General features: G+C 48.8%; 1 protein-coding gene across 2 annotated transcripts in view; it reads left to right on the top strand.

Annotated features, from left to right (window-relative positions):
- The window catches only part of Ak5 (adenylate kinase 5), a 182,993-nt gene that overhangs the window by 127,376 nt on the left and 29,480 nt on the right, over window positions 1-26,137 (top strand). For both annotated transcript variants that reach the window (XM_005083629.4, XM_040751590.1), the window contains 2 exons: window positions 14,469-14,511; window positions 17,899-17,943. In XM_005083629.4, coding sequence (XP_005083686.1) covers window positions 14,469-14,511; window positions 17,899-17,943 — 88 coding nt within the window. The remainder of the gene's footprint in view (window positions 1-14,468; window positions 14,512-17,898; window positions 17,944-26,137) is intronic.

Below are 26,137 nucleotides of genomic sequence, written 5' to 3' on the forward strand. Positions count from 1 at the left end.
TATCACCTCCCTCCTGGAGAACCCCTAGTGTATGCACCATAATGACCAGGCTCCTGGAGGAAGCCCTCAGCTTACTAACTTGCCTGGTCAGCCGCATGCTGTGGGGCACGCGGGTAATCCCTGCACCAGTGAGGTAGAGGCAGGTGGAACTCTGAGTTTGAGGCCAACCTGATCTACAGAGTGAGCTTCACGTCTAACTGGGGTACATATGGGACCCTTTCTTGATGCTGGTGTTTTTCTCTGTCCTGCCAGGTCTCACCACTTCAACCCCAAATGAACACATAGAGATGCCATATTAATTATAAAACTGTTGGCCGATTGCTAGGGCTTCTTATTAGCTAGCTCTATCTTAATTATTAACCCATTTCTATTAATCTGTGTGTTTCTCCATGGCCTTATCTTACCCAGAGAACGCCTGGCACATCCTATCCTTCCGGTCCCTACATGGCGTCTCTTTGCGGTGCCTCTCTGCCTACCTTTCCCAGAATTCTCCTGGTCTCCTCGTCCTGCCTATTTTCCTGTCTCTACTAGCTATTGGCCAAACAGTGTTTCATTCATTCATCAACCAATAGGAGAAACATATATACAGAAGGACATCTCCCATCACTTTCTCAAAAGAAAAAAAAACTAACAATAATGGATGGTTCATCTTTTTCAGGGATCCATGACACCTTAAGTCTATAATATTTGCCTGCCTGTCATAGAACATGCGATGCCTTCTGTCGCCAGTATCTGCCATACAGCATATGCTCAACAAATGGCAGCCGTGGGAACGCTGAAGAGTTCTAGGACTTTGTTTCTTTTGTTAAATCTGGTCCAATTCTGTGCTCTGTGATTTGGGTTGGAAATGAATTGGCTCCTCACTCAGTCTCTGTCCCATGCTGCTAACTACAGCCCACGGTCTTCCAGAGAAAGTATCAAGACACCACACCGTTCCCAAGCACACAGGGTTTCTTAAACAGCTCTTGTGCCCCAGACACCTCCCTGTGACCTCGCCATTGTCTGCTGGGGGAAATGTGTTTTTATTGGAGTGAAAGAAAATTGTGGAAGCAAAGCCAGGAGACAAACGTAAATCAGTTTTAAACACCAGGTGTTTCAGGAAGGCTAAAAGCCGTAGAGAATGAGGCCGGAAGCACGTACCCACTTCCAGGGTTAAGAAACAAAGCTGCAAATGGTAGGAGGGCAGCCGGGTGCACCAGTGACAGGAGGCTTCTGCGTTTCACTTCCTGTCACGTCCTCTGGCTTCCCGGAGGCGTTTATCGGTCCTGCATCTGTCTTCCTAGGGCCACTGTGTCTAGGATACCAGAACTAGGAATGCAGGTACTTCATCTCTTTATCGTTGGGACCCAAGACATCTGGCATGCAGCACACAGGCGTTCAGAAACACCACCTACTGGCTGTTAAATAATGTTTTCCCAAGCATCGGAGGGGCTGTTTTTTGTCACATTTCCAATCTCTCATAAGTGAATGCGTTCCTATCCCGTGCAACTTGGATGCTTTCCTTCAGTGTGTGTTGTTGGTAATGCGGATCGCTAGGTGCATTTTGGCTGTGTTGTAGCACAACTACATGAAATGGCAGCACAGCTTGGTTCTCGCTTCTTCCTGTGGTGGGTAAAGTCTCAGCTTGGTACTGGCACCAAAACATTCACAGAGACCAATGGAATCCGGGAGAAAAAAAGAGGGCTCAAAAACTAAGCCCACGTAGCCACGCTACCTAATTTTTGACAAAAGTGTCAAAAACGCTTGTTGGGGGAAAAGATGGTTTTATTGACAAACAGTGGTGGAAAAACTGACTACACACATTCAGAAGAATAAAACTGACTCCTGTCTGTTACCATGCACAAAAACCTATTCCCACGGGCTCAGAGATCTGCCTGGACAGCCCGAAACTTTGAGATTGCCAGAAGAAACACGGGACGGATGTGTCAAGACAGAGACAGAAAACTTTGTGGAAAGGATTTTGGCAGCACAAAGGCCTGACAAGTGGGAGAACTCCATCAAGGCCAGGAAGAGAGACAGGGAGCTGGTGAGAACAGAGTGTGTGTTATATGAAAACACCATAACGAAACTCCTAGCCCTGCAGGGTAGCTTTCAAGGGAAAAGAAGGAAGTGGATGAAATGGGACCGCAATGCGCCTACTACTCTGTAACCTCTGTAGTCACGCGCGGTGTGCTGTCAGTCTCTTTAGTGTTAATAAATGTGCCTCCCCGCCACCTTGTTTGAATAGCTACATTTTAAAAAAGTAGGAGAAACCATGTTGCGCTTGCTAAATTGCTCTGTTACCAATAACAGTCCCCGCGAATAATGCTGCTATATTAATCTCTTAAAAACCCCATCGTCTTCAGTGGTTTTGTTGTGAGATATCTGATCACACTGTGACACTCCTAGACTGTTAATAAAGGTAACTTTGAATCAGGGGCAGAGCCAGCAGCTGGTTGACTGGAATTAGCCTCTTCTCTCCACATGTCCCGGATGGAAGAAAGCCCATGAATTCCAAGTCCCTCCCTTCTCCTTCCTGCCCATCTCCTCTATCCCTATTTCTGGCTTCTCTGTGGCTAATTCTGTACAACCTTTATTTCTGCAAGGCAGGAGGGTTGTCCCTGATTTCTTTGGCTACTTTGTTTATTTATTCTTATCTGGCTACCTTATTTATTTTATTGCACTACTTTATTGATGTGTTTTATTTGCTTACTTGTTTATTTTATTGGACTACTTTCTTCAGCCTGTTGCTGACCCCTTCTCTTCATGGCTCATGGGACCCGTATTCCAGTATGGGTTGGATATAAACTGTCTTTAGCACCTCAGCTAAGTTACCAAGGTTCTTGTCACTGAAGAGGAACCAAACTTTGTTCCTCTTCACATCGAGGGGGAGGCCAATAACCAGCACTCTTTCCCTGTTCGCCCCTGACCATGAGACGAGCCGGCCCCAGGGTGCTGCTGCTTCTTCCTTTGAGAAGTGAGGGAGGGCACAGAGCTCAGCTCTGTTAGCCCGGAATCACACGGTCAGCCTTGCTCACACTGACTGCTTTAGGATTTCGGCAGGCCGCCTTCCTTGTCCCACAATAACCCTTAGGACAGAAGGACATGCTGGGTGGATCAGAAGCAGAGCAGGAGGAGGAGGAGAGGCAGAGATTCGGGAGAACAATGGGGAGTGGATTGCGTGGCCTGTCCCTCGGATACCGTAATTCGGCTCTGGAGATGGCCTCCAGAAGATCTCTGCCAAGAAAGGAAGCTTCTGGAAGGATGATGCTGCCTCCTCCAGTGCTGGCTGGCTGCAGATCTCAAACCTAATGACATTTCCAGCATATCCCTCCCTAGGTTGTAATTTTCTTACCCAGGAATATGAAATGCTGCCATTTGTGGGTCCCATAGGGAGGGACTGCTGACATCAGAGCGTGAGGGGGAGGGGAGGAGTCAAGATTACCTTTCCCGAAAGCCTGCTGCAACTTTAATTGGGGGGGGGGGGAGAAAAGTGTATCCGAAATTCATTGAGGGCAATGAGTAGTCAGTTCTCAAGTTGCCATGGTAACCACTCAATTAAGTGGAAAAAAAAGTAAGTGTACTTATTATGCTTACTGTTGAGCTTAACGTTCTTTTTTAAATGATGACGACGAAGGCTGGGAAAGAAAGTAATACATTTAGTGAATTCTTTTCCCTAGACCTTTCTTAGGATGCTGCTTCTGCATTTTAGCAGCAAATCTCCTTCCTATACTTTGTGCGGAGCTGGATGCTAGAGCTGTCGCTGAGGTCAGGAACAAGAGCCTCGGATGTTGCCTCAGAGCGTTCTTTGATAATGTGTGCCCGAGACCTAGCTTCCACCGAAGGACACCTGTACAGAACCTAAGGGAGTGGAGCGGGGCAGTAGCTAGCTAGAGGGTGCTTGCTAATCCTGGATTGGAGCCCATGCCTGGAACCTTCACCAAGAGGCACGGCTTTCTGAAGATACGAATGAGAACAGCCCTGCCCTGATACTCTCAGACGCGGGTACAGCCGTGTGCGTATGTGTCCAAGGCTTTCCCGTCTCTGATTCTCATTCTTGACTTCTGAGCAAACCCCACCCTCCGGATCAGCCACTGTTCTTTAAGCCTGCGGTGCTCCTGCCCCACAGAACGGTCCCTACGCAGTCCCCAGACTGAGCACGTCACTTCTCGGCTCGCTGTCCGCCCCTGGGTCTTTCTTTCTGCTGCTGGTGCCCCCCTCTGCCAGGCACCCCAGTGTACCCCCACCCGTCCACGTGCCCACTCTGAGCCCCAGTCACCAGGGGTCCCTCTGTCCCTCCAGAGCGCTCTTCCTAGGAGACTGCTCCCCCCCACACCCTCTCTTCTCACCCCCATTCGGCTGACCGAGTCCACTCTTCAACCCCGGTTCAGACCAGAGTTCTCAGCCTAGGGAGATGTCTCAATAGGTAGTGTTTGTCATTCACACATGAGATCCCATGCCAGTCTCCAAAACCCATGTAAAGAGCTGTAAGTAACGGCATGTACCTACAGTCCTAGCTCTGGCAAGGTAGAGGCTACCCCCAGGCTCTCCGGCCAGCTAGCAAGCCTGTAGCTTCCTTATGTTCACGTGCAGAGATCTGCACACGTGCACACATACCTGAATACACATACATACACATATATTCATACAAAAGAAAATTTGTTTTCAGGAAAAAATTTTTATAGGTTATCTAGTTTCCATATGGTAATTGCATTCTTGATGGTTTTTTCCCCTAAAATAAACACTGCCGTGTGAAACCCACCACACAGTCCCCTCCATGTTTACTCCTCTTCAGGGCTCTTCCTTCTCTCATTCTGGCATCTCTAAGGGAAGTCACGCAGGGGCACTGAGGGGAGGGGCTGATCCCTGCCTCTTGGACATTCCCATTGTCCCTTAAGCAGCTACACAGTGAGCTGTGCAGGGCAGCCGTGCCCAGAGGGCCAGAAGAAAAGCGATGCCCTTTCCTCACAGCGGGACCCTGCTTTCCAATGGCCCTGGCCACGCTCGCGGTTTCAGGAGAAGACGGCTCTGGATTCAAGAGACATTTCTAAGAAGACCATCCTACCCTCTGTTGTACCCAAATTCTGAACCCCAAAACCACCAACCCATTCCAATGCAAAGGCAAAGAGTCTTTTATTGTTTGACGAGTTAACTGTCTTAACTCGGGGCCCTTCGCCCGTTCATCACTGCAGGTGATTTATTGGGGGTGCATAAGAGGAGTGTCTAGGGGTACACAACAGTCTCAGGATTGGTGCACTTCCGGACACCTGTCCTGTGTTGATTGGCCAACCGGTTGCTATGGCCCATAGGCCCTCCCAGGGCAGTTGCTATGCTTTGCATGTCACTGTTAATGCCACTTTTACCATAAAGCACGTCCAGAGCCCTCCGGCTAACTTCTAATTGGTTCCTTGCCATGTGGAGGGTACCTGACCTCCTGGTCAGCCTGGGTCTTTTCTGCAGCCTATCACGGCTGCTAAAGCAGGGGCTGGGTGAGGAGGGTCTGGTCCCTTCACCCTCTCCCATCCTTCTCCTCACACCTCAGCAGATCCACACTACGGCGTCATCGGCCGGAAGGAATGGAGTTTCTCCCGTTACCCATCAGGAGCACTCTAGAATGTGTACAAGCTAAAGTGGTGGGCGGGGCCAGCCAGGGCTCAGGAGCCGGGCATGGTGGCCCACGCCTGTATAATCACAGTTCCAGCGCTCAGGAGACAGACAGGCAGAAGGATCAAGGAGTCAAGGCCAGTCTGGGCTGTACACAGACCCTGTATTCACAGAAGAAGGGAAGGCTTAGAGAACCAACCTGAGCCACGCTGGCCAGCAAGTGCCCAGTTGGGAAATGAATTGCGATTTTCAGAAGACCGCCTGCAGCATCAGACAGGAACCATGGATGTGCGTTGCGAGGGCTGTAGACTTTCATTGGCTCTTGTCCCCAGATTTTCTTTCTCCTTGCTGTATTCTGAATACTTAATACTAAAAGGGCTGCTGTTCTTATGTCACCAGGCTGCACACGCATGTGATAGGACAGGTGTGTCTGCTAGAGCCCCGTGGCCACGAATGCCTGTGTGGTGCACAGCTAAGGAGCCACGTGGGGGTGGCCGTCCCTAGAGGGCAGACTCTGGTTTCCAGTCACACAAAAGAGAAGCCTTTCCCCTCCGCTCGGCATTCTGCCTTCCGTTGGCAATGCCCTCACTTCTAAGGGGTTCACTCCGGCACAGGCTAGTCTTGTCTTAGCATTTTCCCTCTCCTGTCATAGCATGTCTTCGTTGTGTAAGCGCTATCTGGGAGGGACTTGCAGAAGCAGGAAGGGGCAGACCAGTTTCCTGGGCTCCTACATCTGCTGGTGTCTTCTTGGTCGTGGTTGAATGTGTGCTGTTCCTGGTGATGTCACTGTGCCTTTTAAATATTCCCGAAATACTCTTCCCCCAAAGGCTTTTCAAAAGACAGTCAATGTTCCTCTTTACCACCTGCAGAGTTTTGTGTTAACATCTTAAGAGAAAGAGGTGCAGGGCGGGGCGGGCGGGCGTGACAAAGGCTGGCTTCCCAGCCCGCCACACAACTAGGTGAGGTCATGCCGCAGGCCATGCTGGGAGATGACTTGTGTGTTTTCCTGAGAAAATATATATAGCAGAATGGAAATAGAAAGGGCAATCATCCTTGGACTGAGGGATTTTCAAATACCATTTCAAAAGAGGAAGCTGGGGCTATGTTAACTGTTGCTGCACCACTGCCTAGAACCTTGGAACTTCAGCCTGCCTCTTCTGGTGATTTGTCCAGATGTGACTGAGACACTAGCTTGGCTGGGCGTGGCTGGGCGTGGCTGGGCAGGTCCACCCATTTCCACCGGGTTGGCTGACCTTGGCTCCTCCGTTTACAATGTGTGGTGTCCGGACTCATGTGTCAGCCTTGCTAAGGCATAGCACTACTGAGTGACTTTTCCCAGGGAGATGTGAACAGTCCAGATGGGACAGTGACAAACTAGACCAGCCCAGTCTAGCCAAGGAATCTGAGGGGTCCCTTCAAAGGGGGGGGGGGCTCAGCAGCTGCATCGCTGGCGTCCCCTGTAAAACTTGCAGCTGGCTTCACCACAGAGCCTCCTTTGGCTGAGAAAGTGTTTCATAGACATCGCTGGCATCCGCAGTCAGCTGACTCTCATTAAAGGGGAGTGTCCTCTAGCCGCTGGTGGCCTTATCCAATCAGTTGAAGGTCCCCCAAAGAAGAAGCAGCTCTAGAGGCCTCCTGTCTCCAGACTCACAGCTCTCTGTGAAATGTCAGGCTTGGCTCCTCAGCCCCTGTAGTAGCGTAAGCCAGGTTCTTACATGAACCCCGGGTAAAGACATAGATGTGGATGGACATGGGCGTAAACAGACCAGTCCGTATGTGACTGGGCGGCCAGAGGCTGTCGAGGCCCAGGCTGCCTGGGGTGGTCCCCACTCCTCCGACTTCCCTCTCATGCTCATTGAGGCACGCTCACGTCTGTTCCTGAGGGTTCGGGGGCGACCGAGTGAGGAAGCTCGGCACTCGAGGAGTTACTTCAGCCTCTGCCCAGCTTCCTTCCTCCGCTGCATGAGGACTGAATCACAAAGCTGACAGTGGATGGGGGGGGGGGACGGCGTTCACCTCAGTTAAGATACAAGGAGGAGGGATAAGAATGTGACTGCCCCTCCTGGGGGCCATGAAGAGCTTGGTACTTCCAAAGCACAGACCCCAGAGCTTTTACAAGCCAGGCGTGGTAGTACATGGCACTAAGCCATGTACAGGGACAAGGAAGGAGGCTCATGGGTGAGAGGCCAGCCTGGGCTGTGTACCGAGCCGCACAGCCTCCGCCACACAGGAAGATCCTGTCTCCAAAAATGCAAGAGTTGGGTGTGTAGCTTGGTGGTGGAATACTTGCCTAGCATGTCCAAGGCTTTGGTTTTGATCACCACACACACACACACACACACACACTCCACCTCCCAAATGGTGAGATTATAAGAATGATTTGCCCCATGTGTGGTTCCTTTTTTCTGATTCATCAAAAAAAGAAAGAAAAAATCCAAAAGTTTCAGCATCCTCTTGGCCAATCTAGGAAGTATCTCTTGCAGAAGACCTCTTGTCATTTCACCTCAGTGCCGGCTGGTTGAAAGGAGCAGACCTGAGGTTAGCCCCCAGAATGAGCCTCACTAGGAGAGGGCCTCGTGCCTCTGGGCTGTCATGATCAGGCCTTGAAGGGGGGAAAGCACTAGGAGAGAAGACCGCCGCCGCCACAGCCGTGTGCGGTATGACAAGGCCCGAGGGGAGAAACAGACCCTTCGGTTCCAGAGGGGGAAAAGTGAAGGGGTTCCTGACTCACAGGTGTTTGGGGGTGAGGGAGGAGAGATGTGCCCCACACCTGTGACTTGGCCTGGTTTAGGCTGTATGCCAAAGGGCGCCCTAAGCGGGACCATAAACTCATCTGTCAGCTGCACGGGGGAGGGGCAGCACACTGTCTAATCAACCCTCTGTCCCAGAAAGAAAGAGGGGGGGGGGTTGGGGGCGCTAACCTGACTTCTGGGGAGAGGAAGGGAGGGAAGGAGAGGGAAAGAACTACAAGGCCTGTGGTCTAACTCTGACCTGCCCCCTTTGATCCCCAAATGCAACCTGGGTGTTTTGCCTCTCCATAGTCACCATCTCTGCGCCATCCTCCACCCAACCCGACCCTTACACACTCGGGGCACTGGAGATAAACACTGAAGCTGAGGGATAATGAAAGTGGGAGACTATGTCCGTGCGTGACGGCCGCTGGACGATAACGATTATGGAGCGGTCTCTGGGAAGCTGTGCATGATGGTGCTCAGAACTACAGAGCCTTAGGGTTAGCCAGAGAGAAGGAGGTTGGAGAGGGGCTGTCAGAACCCTGGGTCTTCCGTATGTGCAAGTGTGGAGGCCAGAGATCAACATATATCTTCCTCAGTAACTGTCCACATTATTATTATTGTTATTACTATTATCATTATTTATTATTATTACTATTATTATTATTTGGTGTTTTCGAGGCAGGGTTTCTCTGTGTGGCTTTGTAGACCAGGCTGGCCTCGAACTCACAGAGATCCGCCTGCCTCCGCCTCCTGAGTGCTGGGATTAAAGGCGTGTGCCACCAACGCCCGGCCTTCCACGTTGTATTTTGAGATGGGATCTCTCATTGAATCTCACTAGCTGGCCATCAAGGCCCAGGACTCCTCCTGTCTGTCCCTCTGTTAGGATTGCAGGCACTTGTGGGCTCACCTGGCTCTTTATGTGGGTGTTAAGGATCGAACTGGCATCCTCTCACAGCAAGTACTTAACCGACTCAGCTGTCTCCCAAACCCCAACCTTCGCCCTAAGTGGGAAAAAAAGATCAAAGTGGAAACTGTGAGGGGTTGGAGAGAAAGCTCAGTGGTCAAGAGCACTCTCTGCTCTTGTGGAAAACCTAAGTCCGGTTCCCAGAACCCCCAGACACCTCACAATCCCCCCCCCATAACTCCGTAACTCCAGCTCCAGGTGATCTGATGTCCTCTGCTGGCTTCTGGCAGCATGCATTCAAACAGACACTCGCGTGTTAAATAAAAACAGCGTAAACCTTTAAAATGAACAGCGGTGCCCCTCCGCTTAGCCCACCGGCCGGCCTCTCGGCATCTTTCTTCGTAGCGGGGCTGCATACAGTATGTGAGGAAAGAGAAACAGATTCATTCATTGATTGAATTCAACCTGCCTTCTACGAGACAGTCGAGGTGATGTAAACACGTGGCTATGGGATCAGGAACCTGTCGACCACTGAGAAAATGTTTCCCTTAAAATCACTGACTATAAACACCAGCGTTTCAATTCACACATTAAAAAAAAAGAAACGTGCTGACCCCTAGAGAGGGAGGCCTGTAAACCTCGTTTGGAGGACCTGTAATTTGCAGCGGCGGGGAAAGGGTTAGTCGGGCACACACCTTATTTTCCTGTCTCTGTTTACCAGGTATACCAGCACTCCCCCAGTGAGCAGTCTCCTAATCGTGCACGCTTCCGAGAACAGCAAATGAGGCTTGCTGTAGACTAAATTCTCGAGTGTAACTATAAAGCGCACACCATTTCCTATACATTTGGGTTTTTTTTCTTTTTTCCTGATGGAGATTTCAGAAACTCTCCTTCTCAGCCGAGCAGTGGACTGATGGTCCACTGTTAGATCCCTCAATGAAGTGAAGTGCAGATGTGCGCACCTGGGACCCCAGACTCAAAGTGACAAAGGGTTGGCTGAATGGAATCAACGCGGTAAAAAGCTATAACCCAAGGCAGTGTCCATGGCACTCGGTAGAATTTTGGTGGTTAGAGCAGTGCAATTTCTCAAGTCTCGCCTCAGTAGAGATGAAACCTCAGTGCAACTGAGGATAAATAAATAACACATCAGATGGTCCAGGATAAGGCTGCACTTGCCCTCATCTTCCAGCAGGCATCCCCAGGTCAGCACCTTCCATGTAGAATGTACCTAGCGTGGAGAGAGGCAAGACTGTGCTTCCAGAGGCCTCTAGAAACTTGCTTACTAACGCAAGTGCCTCCTTTCACCCCTCCTGAGTGTGTGTCTGTGTGTAAGAGGCCATTTTCTTTCCTCCTCTTTTCCTTCTCTCCTTCTTCCTCTTCACTCTTTTCCTTCCTTCCTCCCTCTCCTCGTTTCTTCTTTTCCATTACTAAGGACTGAACTCGGGCCCTTGAGCATGTAAGAAAAGACCTCTACCATAGAACTATGTCCCCAACCCAAATAAACACTGTTTTTGCAATGACTGGACTCTAAACTCAAGACTATCTGCATGCCAAGAGAGTACTTTACCACTGAGCTACAACCCTGCCCTTACTCTTGGTTGGCTGGCTGGTTAGCTGATTGGTTGCTTGGTTGGTTAGTGGGTGGGTTGTTTGGCTGCCTGGCTGTCTGGCTGTCTGGATGTCTGGCTATCTGGCTGGTTGGCTGGCTTTCTGTCTGTCTGGCTGGATGACTTTCTGGCTGACTGGTTGTTTGGTTGGTTAGTTGGTTGGCTGACTGACTGACTAGCTGGCTGGTTTGTTGGCTGGTTTTGATGTGAATTGAATGTGTGGCTTCACAAACTCTAGGCAAGAGGTTGGTTTTATTTTCTGGGGCTGAGAATAAAAACCAGAGCCTTGGGTGTCCTAGGGAAGCACTCTGCCGCTGATCCTATAATTCTATTTCTAGAAGATTTACCCTGAAAATGTGAGATATACTGAGAACCACTGGAGAACTATACCCTCAGCCAAACATTTCCTTCATCTGAGTTTTCATGTTTGTGCATGACATTCCTAAGAACAAATGGCCATTCCCTCTATGTCCCCAGAAACCTGTTCACTATCAGTGAGCTAATAGAAATAAAGTGGGGTTCAGCCAGCGCCTGGGGGCAAACAGAATAGACAGGTGTGAATAAAAACAGAGAGAGATGAGGAGGAGGACCCTCTTGCAGTGTGGTCCATTGTTTTAGGAATTCGCATTAACTTTGGTCAAGCTCCCGAGACATGCTACCATAAACAGGAACGATGGGACACCCCTGTCAGTGTGTCGTCCTAGAGTCTAACAACACCTAAGGGTACGGGCTGTGGACTCAGTTTCCTCTTGGCACCGCCTAGATGCTGTATGCAAAAACTGTCTGGCCAGTGGAGAACATATTCTGATTGGCAGCCGATCTCTACCCAATGCTAGTGGCCCTCTTGCTGCGTGCGCACTCTGAACAAGTGCATTCTCTGCTGCAGAGCCGTGCAGTAGACTGGCTTCCCTGCAAGCTGCACCTGAGGTTCTCGGGCAAAGCTGGGAATGGCTTTGCTCTCAGGTCAGAAGCCCAGGGGTGAAAGCTCAGCAGAACTGCCCCATCCATGCTTTGGTGATCCTGGAGGGAGCTCCAGAGCTCCACCTGTATCATCGTAGAGTCATCCCAAGTCGGGCCCAGGCTGCGGATCCTGAGTGCTGAGGCCAGAGGTCCAGAGGGCCGCAGAAGACCACCGTCATCCACTGATGGGACCAAATCCTTGGAGCTGCTCAAGGTGGTGAAGGCATGGGTCTCCTTCCACTGCTGCCCTCGCCAGGGGCACGGTAGCACCGCCAGAGGCCTCTCAGCTTCTTCATCTTCAGAATGGGAAGGGGGAGGGCGTGGCAGGAGTGGATGGAATCACCCCACCCCCACCCCCACCGTTGGGGTGGCCGTTTCAGTGAGGGAGCTGTTGGGAGTGAGTGGCGCCCAAGCAATTCTGCGGTTGTTGGCCTTTGCAGCCAGCATTAATTAATGTGACTGTGTCCCATCCCTGGATAACCACCGCACTAAGAGTCCCCTCCTCCTGCAGTTGCTCCAGGGACAAGGGCAAATCTAAGGAGACAAGCAGTAAAGACGCCCCGAAGGTTCGGGTTCTAACAAGGTGCCAAGGCCCTGTACTTAGACAAAGTGCTTTCCATGCAGGTTGCCTGATTGGGGGTGGGAGTTGGGGTTCATGTAACCAACCCGTCATTCAACTGACTCTAGAATCCAAGAGAATTGCCTGGGGACAGTGCCGTGGATGCTGTCCTTGCAGAACACTGTGACCTCTACAGAGACCAGCTTAGCAAAAAAAAAAAATCTATCAAAATTATTAATTCATTTAATCTGTGACCACAAATTTGCAATTCTAGAACCTGCCCTGCAGGAATATTTGTGCGACCTTGTCTTTATGCGAATTCACTCACTGAAGCAGCCTCCCTAAAACAATCAGAATGAGAACAGCTCTGCTCATCAATAAAAAGCAGGTTAAAAATTAATTATGGCCCGGCAGTGGTGGCACACACCTTTAATCCCAGCATTCTGGAGGCAGAGGCAAGCAGATCTCTGTGAGTTCAAGGCCAGGCTGGTCCGACAGCCTCCAAAACAATACAGAGAAACCCTGTCTCATAAAATTAATTATGGTCCCAATCACAAAATAGAATACTGTGCAACCAAGACTACCATGCTGAGAATATCCTGCATTGACAGAAAATTCTCCATAATACAATAGACCAGCTCGTGCGCACACACACACACACACACACACACACACACACACACACACACACACACTTGTATCCTTGAAATCCTTGAATATTTGGAACTCACTTTTTCGTGTACCTGGAAAGAGACACCTATACATGGCATTCTAGCATCATTTCTGTGGCTGTGATTAAATTCCATGACTAGAAGCTACTTTGGAGAGGAAAGAATCTCTTCAGCTTACAATCCCAGGTGTAAGTCCACCACTGAGAAGGCAAACACCCAGTCACGTGACATCCACAGCCAAGAGCAAAGAGAAGCAAAAGCCACGTGGTTGCATTGTTGGTGGATTGTTTTATTCAGCTGCCCTTCTTCACTCCAATACAGTTCAGGACACAACCTAGGGAATGGTGCCACCCGTAGTGGACTAAATCTTACTAACCAATTAAGAACAAAGCGATTCCCTACAGATTCCATGGGCCAACCCCATCTAAGTAACTACTATTAAGACTCTTTTCAGCGATGACTCCAGGCTGTGTCAAGTTGACAGTTAAAACTAGCCTGCGCGTGTGGTAACCTCTGGGTAAGGAAGTAGGAAAATAAGGCAGGCACCGATGTGGATGGTGATGAGAATACTCAACAAATTTACTCTGTAAAAGCATGTTTCCCCTAATGCACTGGGCTGCTCTTTAAGGAAAACAGTGACCTCGCCAAAGGTACAACGAGTTTTAGAGAGAGATAGATTCCAGAAAAAAAGAATGATCGTTTAATCTTTCCTCGTGTTATGCCTAAGAACTAACAAACTGTAGTGATGGCCAGGGACAGAGGCTCACATCAAAATGCTTACTACTTGACCTTTTACTGGAAAAAAAAAACAAAACATGCCAATATCAGTTTTAAATTAGGGAGTTTTCATAAAACAGCTGAGACCATGCCTATCCATTACCTTCTAACATTGAAGAATTTTGTCTTCTTGAAGCGAACTCTTTTGTCCACACATAATTTATGCTCCAAAAGAATGAGACTGAGCTCCTGGAGTACAGTCAAAGTGAGGGAGGAGGGATAATATGAACAAAGGAGTCAAGACCACGATGGGGAAACCCACAGAATCAGCTGACCTGAGCTAATGAGAGATCACTGACTCAGGTCTGACAAATGGGGAACCTGTGTAAGACCAAACTAGACTCCCTTAGTATAGGTGACAATGGTGTGACTGGGACAATATATGAGGCCAATGGCTGTGGGTCTAAGATCTAACTCTAATGCACAAACTGACTTAGTGGAGTTCATTCTATATGGAGGGATACCACACCCAGCCTAGACACACGGGTGTGGGGGTGGAGAGGAGCCCTGGTCCTGCCTCAAGGAGATGAAATTCTCTTTCACTTCTATACAAGTGTTTGGAAATTCTTCCCTTAATGGGGTTGTTTCAAATGTCAAGCATTTAATGTTAGCAAGGAGTTTAAACGTAACTGCTAATGTTCCTGTCCAATGCTTTGATTGTTTTTAAAACAGGGTGATGATCAACTAAATGTGTTTGGAGAGGACACCAGGGGAGGTGAGTTCCCTTTGCTAATCAGAACACATAGCTTCAAATACGCTTGTTGTTTTTTTGAACACCAGCTAAGAAGGTTAAAAACAACGAGTGCTTTCCCCTGGCCAGTGAACATGAGTTGTCTTGGTGAGGAAGCAAAGAGAACCGTTTCCAGTAAGAGATGCATTTCCTACGTGCCCAGAGAGCATGACTCCAGTAAGAGATGCATTTCCTACGTGCCCAGAGAGCATGACTCCAGTAAGAGATGCATTTCCTAAGTGCCCAGAGAGCATGACTCCAGTAAGAGATGCATTTCCTACGTGCCCAGAGAGCATGACTCCAGTAAGAGATGCATTTCCTACGTGCCCAGAGAGCATGACTCCAAGAAGCTCAGTGAGAAGCAGATGTATGGGACACTCACTCTCTGTCCCCACTGGAAGTCACACGTGTTACAGTGCAGCAAGGCCACATAGTAATGTTCTCCCACTCAATATTCTTGTTTTACTTAAAAAATTATTTCTCATTTTGCATGCCAACCCCAGATCCCCTCCCTCCCTCCTCTCTCCCCTCCTCCCCCTTCCCACTCCCTATCCGCTCTTCCTTGGGGAGTCATCGATGTCTGGCATACCGTGTTGAGCAAGGACCAGCTGCTCAATATTCTTCAAACTTAATTGGTACATAAAAGCTTCACAGTGGTGGAAACAGTCAACGGGGGTTTGTCTGAGGTGCAGTCACTGCTAATTGAGTTGGAAACAGAATTCTTTTTTCCCAAACAGCAGTTAGTGTATGACAGTGTTCCACTGAGAGGCATCCCAGCACCCATCCTGAAGAAAGTAGTACGGCTTTGTCATTTCTGTCAGGGTAAAGACCCTCAAAGGTCGAGCGGGTGCTTGTCTGACTCGCCCATCACCCTGGGTTCAGTCCCCGAGGTTTCATAGCCTAACGTGAAGGTGCACACCTGTAATCCCCAAACTGAGCCAGTTATGAACTCAAGACTGCCCTCAACTGCACAGCAAGTGTCAGGCTAGCACATCTCAAAAAAAAGAAAAAGAAAAAGACAAAAAACCGTCCCTTAGCAACTAAGCTATCCACTCCATGCTAGCTACACGTGGGACTGAAAACAGATCAAATGCTGTGAATTTAAAAGATGAGATTCATAATTGCCCAGGTTAATACATTGTGTCATGCCTACTTGGAAAAGAAAAAAGAAAAAAAAAGTCACCATGGTTTGTGGAAATAGATTTACAGTATTGGCTGTAACTCACACAAGTGATTTGGCTTTTTAAATAACCCCAGCTCTGATTCCCACATTGATCCATGAAGGACTAGATAAAGTGTTACTTGATGAGAATAGAAACAGCAGTGTGTGAGAATAGCAGTCACCAAATGATTGTGCCGATCATCAGGGAAGGCCCATAAGCACGAGCTGCAATCACTCAGCCCCGCCCACAGCCAGCCCTGTCTGTGCTACCCGTGGGATGGAGGGCTGCTGTCTGAGGTCCCTCCATCCCTGGTTTTAACATCAGCACACCCACTACAGAAGCATTTTTAGGTAGAGAACTAGAACCATATACAATGTTGTGACCGATGACGTTGGTGCCTCGAGTTCAGTATGCTGTCTTCATCCTGTTTTTACCCCGCTGAGAATCTATGTGTATGTGTAAACATCATCACACGTTCCAGCACAATGTTATGTAAGCATGTTCCCGAACAACTTAGTAATTACTACGTTGTATAAATATATGATTATCAACTAAAAAAAAACTGTAAACCGAAATATGGTATAGCCATATGAGCTCGCCTGAAAACAAAGCAAAATAAATAACCGCAATAAATGTGGCCCCCTTCTTAAACTGCGAATATGCCCAAAGGTCCTCAGAAAATCTGGAAGGCTGCAGGAGCATGTGAGAGATGCTCTGCATCTGACTTACTAGAAAATTCCAGACACTGGCGTGACCACAGCACAGGCCTGTAACCCCAGCTACCCAGGGAGCCAAGTCAGAATAGCCAAAGTTCAGTGCCAGCCTGGACTCAGGGTGAGTTCAAGGCTGGCCTGCACCACTTAGTAAGACCCCCCACCCCAAATTAAAAAGTAAAAACCAAGGGACTGGAACAGGCTGGAGAAACGAGTCCTCAGTTAGGAGCACTATCTGTTCTCCCAGAGAACTTGGGTTCAGCTCCCGGCATCCGAGTGGAGGCTCACAGTCAGCAGAAACTCTGGTTCCGGGAGACCTGATGCCCTTTTCGGTTTCTGTGGGTACCGTGCACACATGTGGTGCACATACATATAAGCAGTAAGAACATATAAAGTAAATAATAATAATAGTAAATTTTAAGGGCTGGGGTATAGCTCAGCAGTTGACCCCATGTGTGAAGCTTTGAGTTCCATGCCCCAGTAAAAACACACAACCACAATCCTCACCACCACCATGCCCCAATCCTCCCCTGCGTAGGTCAAGCCTGTTGCTTGTGGGACCAGGATTGTAGCGCTTATGTTCTTACCCCTCAGGTGCCCATTCCAACACCTGGCAGTCCGAAATCACTTAGGATCCCACTAACTCCAGATGTCTTCATGCTTTTCCCTATCTTAAATCACCTCTCCTTAAAGCAGCCGTTCCCCAAATTCAGACCTTGTTGTCACTGTCATGATTTTTGCCATGTGCTACTTGTTTGGTCTTGTTCTACAAACTGACTCATGCTTGGTAGATGAATATAGGTATTTTAAAGGGAATTCTGCGCCACAACCTCAGATAGAAATGGCATTGTCTGCTCTAGTCACAAACTATTTTTGTCTTCTAGACATCTTGCGTGTTAATTTCTCCTTTATTAGGCAGGATGGTTGCAAACGTGAGACACTGGGTCAGGGTGGGGTGGATCTAGAAGGCGCAGGGGGACGGTTGGGAATGAATACAATCCAGTACATTGTGTGTACATGAAATCCCCACGAAAGCAGAGCGCTACATTTCTAAAGTGAAAGATCAAATGGATATTTAAGAAAACCTAAGTAGAAACTTTAAGATTAATATTTAAGAAGAGCACACCTGTAACCCCAGCACTCGGGGAGCTGAGGCAAAAGCATGGGGAGTGCAGAGTCTAGCTGAGTTTGAGGCCAGCGTGGGACACACAGTGAGCTCCTGTCTCAGAAACAAAGGAACAAACCCCCAAGTCAAAGCAGACAAGGGAATTGACATTGCCTGTGAGCCACACTCTTTGATGGTGTCAGTTCTACGCTTAGGGAAAAAATCTTAATTAAATAAAACTACTGCGTCCGGGGAAGCCAAAGCAATCACCAGCACCACCGTTCCTCACAGCCTGTTTAACCCGCATGAACTCAACCCTCAGAACCCGAGTAGGGTCAGGGCTTTGGTGCAGCATTTCTTGCCGATCATTTAAATTATTCTTCTTTTACAGGCTTAATGGAGGATTTGAGGAAATGTAAAATTATTTTCCTGATGGGTGAGTAACTGCTCTCAACTTTTCTGAAATAGTCATTAATAACGTTGTATTCATCTCTCATTCTGACCTGCTTTGAAATCATATTCCTTTTCTGATCAAAATAATACCCCTGAGGTTTCCAGATGGTTGTGTTCACAAATATGCAATTATTATTGTTATTTTTTGCCTTGTTGCTTTTCAGCATAGAAAAGGCAGGGCTGTAGGAATCTCAGCCCCCGAGCTCAGCTCTCCAGCAGTGGAACATGTCGGCTAAGGGGATGCTGTGTGTTAATGTCCAACACTCACCTTTGCTATCTGACTGCCCACCCTCTACTTAAGCTAGATGCACAGTGAGAACATTTCCTCCCTCGCCACACACTACATTCTGCACAGCTCACAGCAAAATAGTCTAGTTTGGGGCTGAGCACCTTGCCTCGTATGTGTGAAGCCTTGGGTCTGACCCCCAACAGCACACACACACTCCAAAAAGATTAATTTCTTCAGTGTCCTAGGAGACTGATACCTTCTAACAACCTGTGGGATAAGATTCCTCAAGATGAATACCTTGTGTGCACCGGCCACGATCTAGGTCGCCTCAGTTGGGCAGCCCAGCCCCGTTCCGTCTCTCTTGCACAGACAAGAAAACTGACACTCAGGAAAGCTAAGGGACTTAGCCAAGATCGCTGTGTAGAGAATAGCTTTACTTGTGGACAGGAATGAACGGTCATGCAACAGTTTAAAATGTGGGGAGGAACTGGAGGTGTGGCTCAGTGACAAGAGCTCTTGACAGTGATGTTCAGGGTCTTGGGTTCAATCCCCAGCCCTCGGCAAACATGTCGAGTCAACAGAAGGCATCCCCAAAGTTACACTCTCCTGTTTATTATTCAAGTGTGTGTGTGAGGGAATGTTTGCATACACACACTTGTCTATTATTCAAGTGTGTGTGTATGCAAATACCCACCCCTTGTCCATTTTCCATAAAAGTATCTATTTATACTTATAGATAGTGAATGATTCCCTACCTCTTCAAGAATGGGAAAACAACTGTGTCAATCTCAGGGAAATACAATCAGATCAACTTCTGGTCATGTATGCTGATTTTGGGACACTACCTTGGGAGCCTCTGGGGTAAATCTCCCTCCTTGTCAGGTAGGGAGAATAAAACCCGGAGAAGTTGATAGGCTGGTCAGTGTCATTCAGTCACCTGGTGGCCGTCTGGAGACAAGAGTCCTAACCTTTACCTTTCATTTCAAAGGAAAATCGGTCCTGCTTATGGCTTACTGAAATTCTGTTTTCGAGACTTGAAGCCTTCCTTGTACCATACTATATTTTACTCTCTGTTCAGATTTTTAGTCTTGGAAACCAAATCAGGGAAAGGATAGATCCTTTAAAGTCGATACCTAGAATCCAGAGTAGGAACCCTTCATTGTCACGTGGTTTTAATCACGCAGCAGCACAGCATGGCTTCTGGTTGGCACTGGTGCCTCTGGCAATATTGTTTCCAGTTTTCCCGTGATGTGACTCACAGCGTGTGACTTGGAAATACCTTGTCAGATGTCACCCCTGGTAGGGGCATAGCTGAAGACCTCACCTCACCTGCTACAAAGAGCTGTGCCCGAGCCAAAGAGCACAGCGTGGAATCGTAGACAGCAGGACTGGACATGAGACCCTCTGGGTTCACAGAACCCTCAGTTCCCCTTTCTCTGAACAGAAGAATTTTCTGACCAAATTCTCCTGTCCTTCTACTTATTGGTCAGCAGTTGCTCTGCTTGGAAAAAAAATTTACGGTGCGGACAAAGGGACAAAGCCACTGTGATACAGGGAACTGACTTCTCTTTTTCTGAGACTTCTGTTAAAATTGAGGTCTGGGTTCTAAGTGGCCGCGGCAACAAACAGCAGAATGAGTGTATTACCACAGGTCAGCCTGAGGTCATGAAGTCCCTGAGAATACGAAGGCGTAGCTAGAGGCGGTTTGGGTCAAATTTAACAAGAGCCTCGAGATGTCAGAGGTACAGATGTGGCTCTGTCTACAGAAGACGGGTGGGCAGGAGTGGGCAGGAGAGCTAGCACGCGCCAGCCCAGGTGGATACAGAGGACCTCCGTCAAGGTCTCCTTGACTACAAAAGGACTTTCACAGCCCGGGCTACGCAAAACCCTGTCTCCGGAAAAAGAACATTCCTGCATTGTGCAGCTTTGCTATTAGTATCTTAGCTGCAGCCAGAGCGGCGGCAGGAGCTGCAGAGCCGGTAGCACCTAGGTGGACACGTTCACCGCTGTGAATAATAGTTCAGCCGCTCTTGCCTGTATCCAAGTCCCATCTGCTCCCGCAGGACGGGACAGACCCCAGAAGACTGTCCTCGGTACTGTATGCTGGCTGACCCAGTGTCCTCCCTGCTAGAGGTGAGCCTTTGGCTCCAGCTCTGTCTACACCCTGTGATCTCTTGAGCTGGCCTCCTTGTCATTCTGTTTCACTGGGGGGTGGCTGGTCTCCCGTCACTCAAGGTCGGGCTTAACTTCCTGCTCCTGGACGAAGTCTTTTTTTGCTGATCGCCAGCGTTGCCCCCTTGGAGTTCCTTGTCCCTGCGGTCTCAGCCGCTCATTTGGATGACCTATAAGTAGTGAAAACATAGACTGGTTGGAATAATGAATTCTTTAGGAAGTAGTGTGGTCTGTTTCCATAACAACCGACACAGCAATCAGGATTCCTAGACTGGAACTGGCAGGCAGGCTCTGGTGCTGTGGCGGTCTTGAGGGACAGTGTTCAGGCTATTTGTGAGCTTGTGCGATGTCGCACCACCCTCTCAGGACAGCAGTGACTTTCCCCCTAAGGCGTAGGCCTAGGGAGAACCCCGTCCCACCCCTTCAGGCCTAAGCTGCTTTGGCGCAAGGGGGAATGCTCTCCACCAACCCAGCAGGAGGAATGTTCAGGAACCGTGTTCCCTCCTCACCAAAGGGGCAAGTGCAAGGATAAGCTTAACTGACTTCTGACTCCTGTGTAAGTATCACTGTTTAATTCCTGAGTAGAGAAGCCCGGTGACTGTTTGTAGAGAAATGCCCTTTCCAAGGACACAGGCGCTTTCCCCACAGGGTGAGCAAGCCCACCACATGGCTTTGTAGAGACTCCACAGGCTTTGGATGGTCCCACACAAGATCCGGGGAGCTTTGCTCTCACAAGATGGGCTCAGCCACTCCCAAACGCTGGAAGCATTTGGAGAACGCGCTTCAAGAGCGTCTCTGTGTCCCACCAAATGGTGCCTACCGCTTTTCATAACCTCTTCTGCTACCCACCTTTCCTTCCTCTCTGCCTCCCTCCCCTCCTTCCCTTGAATATTAGCTTACTACTGCCCAATCTATTTTGACTTCATCTTTCCTTCTCCACATCTGCGCCCAAAACATTGCATGATCTCAGTTCACACTGACACTGACCCTCCCGAAGCACCGATAGGGGTGCTATCAATGTTTGGAAAACACATCTGGTTAATCGGGTGAGAGGCAATGCTAATTGCATAATGATAGAGCCATCATTCAGTGCAGGAGCTTCCAGAGTGTCAGGGCACAGATGGCCTTGTTTACGTTGGCATTGGTGCTGCGGGGGACTGTTTTCAAGTATTGTGATGGCGATCTTGACTGCCAACCTAATTGGGTTAATAAACACTTCTAGCTAGTCTGGGGAGGGTCTCCAAAGAGAACTCTTACATCCTGAGATGTCTGACCTCATCAGTGGAATTATTGATCCATTGATGGATTCATAGTAAGGTGACATTATTGGGAGACAATGAAGGTGTAGGAGGGACCTTGTTGGAGGGAGGAGCTCATGGGGGATCATGTCTTACCACTTCCTCCTCCCTTTTTGTCTCTGCTTCTTGGTTGCCATGGTGAGAACTGTTCAGCTCTGCTAGGCTCTCCCAGCCATGATGGAGCAATCCCTCAGAGACCATGAACCACGGTCAGTCTTCCAGCTTTTGAGTTGCTTCTCACAGATCTTATGTCACAGCGATACAAAAGTCCAATTAACACAAGCATCAGCTTTGGGAGATATTCTGATAAGATTTTGTGTTGTTACATGCCTTTTTAGCCACTACACAGAGACCTATTTATTTTCCTAGAGAAATGAGAGTTTTTCCCAAAATTCAATATTAAATGACTGTTAAGACTTCATTATAACCCCATTGTCTTTGTATTGTTTCCTGTTATGAAAGAACTATGAATTACCTTCCAGAAGTGTCTACTTGGGGATCGCCATGAATATGTTGTTTCCATCAACTCTCGAGCTTGTTTAAATCTGATACAAACAAACAATGTGATGCTTCGATGCTTCACTCGGCCTCACTGTGATAGGAAGCAGCTTCAGTTTAGCTCTTGACACAGGCAGGCATTACAGAAAGCACTTCAGGGTTATTCTCTGGAGTGCTTGTGCCTAGACGAAGGACAAAGTATCATTGCCATCCTTCATTTCCCAGTAAAACACAAAGAAACAACGTATCAGAAAACAGTATATCTTGGGGAAGCCTGGCAGCGGCTGCACACTCCTTTAATCCCAGCACTCGGGAGGCAGAGGCAGGAGGATCTCTGTGAGTTTGAGGTCAGCCTGGTCTATAGAATGAGTTCCAGGACAGCTTGAGCTGTTGCACAGAGAAACCCTGTCTCAAAAAAAAAGTTATCAATTAGTATATCTTGGAGTGAGTGGGGGGCTTGAAATGCTCTCATGTTGTCAAGAACCATAACAGTTGTTTTCCTCGAGTGACAGGCTCTATTTACTTTTTTAAAAACATTTGCTGGGTATTGGAGCCTGACAACTGGTAGTTGGCCCCCCAGAAAGTAAACAGATGTAGAGCCGTACAGTGAGTGTCTGATCCTACCTGATCTTGGAAGCCAAGTAGGGTCTGGAACTGGGCAGGACTTGGGAGGAGGGATCAGGAAGAGCACTCAGTTAAAACAGTAGCAGCTAGTTCAGCAGTGTAGTCGGACACAGCCTTCCTCCAGGAAACAGTTACTCATCTGTGTGCCGAGGGCCTCCTGAGCACTTCCCAAAAACAGAAGGTGATGTCTGCTCTTAGCCCAGCACTCAGGAGGTGGAGGCAGGAGGAACTCTGTAAGTTTGCAGCCAGCCTGGTCTACATCAAATTTCAGGCCAGCCAGGGCTACGTAGTGAGACTCTATCTCAGAAGAATTAATATAATGGTATCTTATTTGTAATTATTTTTTAATTAATTTTTTTCTGCTTCACCGAAGTGTCCTGAAGTAATATTGATTCAGGAACACTGGTGAGACAGCATGAGCCGGTGAGATGGATTGCTGGTAAAGGTGATCACTCGCCGCCAGGCTTGGGGACTTGAGTTTGATCCCTGGAGCCTGCAGGGTAGAAGAGAGGACAGGTTGTCCTCTGGCCTTCACACACGTGCTGTGGCATGGACACTGGCATACTAATAAATTAGAGACGCATACAGTGGCCAGTTCAGCTGGATTCTGATACTCTGACTCAGTCGTTTCAGTCATTGCCTCTGCCACCCATGGAAAGCAAGTAACTCCCCAGAATTACAATACAGGTGGGGACTCCTCAGTGTCCGTGGGCCGCACTCAGAGAGAGAGAGAGAGAGAGAGAGAGAGAGAGAGAGAGAGAGAGAGAGAGAGAGCCAGCCGCTGCCGTGAAGTGAGAGCCGGGAGGGTACGTGGGACCAAAGGAAACCACAGCCTGAGTGTTTTGGCATCAGGGAGGGAAGGGGTCCCTTGATGTTTGCTGGCATTGGTCTTCCCAAAAGCACAGTTATGGAGGACAGCGCCACATCTCCAGAGAGGCTCCATCTCTCTGGCTTCTAGAGGTCTGGACCCGACCTCTCTGAAAGTTCCTGTGGACCCAGGGGCACGAGGCACATGTAAGAAGAGACAGAATAAGGGTGTTATCAGAGGACCAGCTTTGCGTCAGTACAGTGGGAAGAGCCAGGGCGGCAGGGAGAGCAAAGAAGCCCTTCCAGATGGAGGAAAGTCCTGATCTGGAGCAAACAAACAGCACCGAGGCCGTCAGTATGGCCGCTCTGAGCTGTGGGACCCCAGGCTAGGCAACAGCTTCTCCTCTGATCTGAAGCAGACCGCTCTCGAGAAAGCCACCCAGACAGTGGGAAAAGCATGAATTCTGGGTATGTCTTAAGGGTTTTCCGAAGTGAGGACTCCATTTGACTCCATGGGCCAAATAAGGACAACCAGACCTCACCAATGTTGGGTGAGCACCAGTCAGTCTAAGCGACTGCCGGACAGTGGGAGCGCAGAGTGGAACGCACAGAAGAAAGGGAACTTCCCTGTCACTTTGGGAACTGCATTTGTCTTGCCCTTGGACATCACAGCTCCGGCTTCTTCAGACTCTGGAATTTATACCACCTACTGCACTGTCAAATTTCCAGAAAGCTGAGAGAACTCCTGGTTGTTAGGCATTTGGACACGGCTTGACACCATCAGTTTCCCTTGTTCTGATTTGAGATGGCCACGGTGGGACCTCTTGGCCTCCATCGTCAAGTAATCCAATTCCCACGACTGATTCCCTGATTTTGCTGTTGCTTTATTTTGTGAGACAAGGTTTCATAGCTCAGGCTGGCCTCAGACTTGAACTAGTGCTCCTGACACAGCTTCCTGAGTGCTGCTGGCATTGTAGATTAGTGCCGCCACACCTGGCGCTAGGCTGTGAATACCTTGGCAAATGAAGCTGGGTTCCCACAGACAAAGAAGTTTCCATCTGACTCCCAGCCTTTAGCAGGTCCCAGCTGAACACATGTGTACACACACACACACACACACACACTCACACACACTCACACACACACTCACACACTCTCACACACTCTCTCACACACACTCACACACTCTCTCTCACACACACACTCTTTCTCTCACACACACACTCTCTCACACACACTCACACACTCTCTCTCACACACACACTCTTTCTCTCACACACACACTCACACTCACACTCACACACTCTCTCACTCACACTCTTTCTCTCACACACACACTCTCTCTCACACACACACTCTTTCTCTCACACACACACTCTCACACACTCTCTCACACACTCTCTCACACACACTCACACACTCTCTCTCACACACACACTCTTTCTCTCACACACACACTCTCTCACACACACTCACACACTCTCTCTCACACACACACTCTTTCTCTCACACACACACTCACACTCACACTCACACACTCTCTCACTCACACTCTTTCTCTCACACACACACTCTCTCTCACACACACACTCTTTCTCTCACACACACACTCTCACACACTCTCTCACACACTCTCTCACACACACTCACACACACTCACACACTCTCACACACTCTCACACACACTCTTTCTCTCACACACACACACTCACACACACACTCACACACTCTCACACACTCTCTCACACACACTCGCACACTCTCTCTCACACACACACTCTTTCTCTCACACACACACACTCACACACTCTCACACACTCTCTCTCACACACACACTCTTTCTCTCACACACACACACTCACACACACACTCACACACTCTCACACACTCTCTCTCTCACACACACACTCTTTCTCTCACACACACACTCACACACACACACACTCACACACTCTCACACACTCTCTCTCACACACACACTCTCTCTCACTCACACACTCTCACACACTCTCACACACTCACACACTCTCTCACTCACACTCTTTCTCTCACACACACACACTCACACACTCTCTCACACACACACTCACACACTCTCACACACTCTCTCACACACACACACTCACACTCTCTCACTCACACTCTTTCTCACACACACACACTCACACTCACACTCACACACTCTCTCACTCACACTCTTTCTCTCACACACACACACTCTCTCACACACACTCACACACTCTCTCACACACACACTCTTTCTCTCACACACACACTCTCACACACTCTCACACACACACACTCTTTCTCTCACACACACACACTCACACACTCTCACACACTCTCACACACACACACTCTTTCTCTCACACACACACACTCACACACACACACTCACACACTCTCACACACTCTCTCACACACACTCACACACTCTCTCTCACACACACTCTTTCTCTCACACACACACACTCACACACTCTCACACACTCTCTCTCACACACACTCTTTCTCTCACACACACACACTCACACACACACACACTCACA

This window comes from Mesocricetus auratus, unplaced genomic scaffold (genome assembly GCF_017639785.1).
Source record: "Mesocricetus auratus isolate SY011 unplaced genomic scaffold, BCM_Maur_2.0 Super-Scaffold_100009, whole genome shotgun sequence".
Taxonomy (NCBI): Eukaryota; Metazoa; Chordata; class Mammalia; order Rodentia; family Cricetidae; genus Mesocricetus; species Mesocricetus auratus.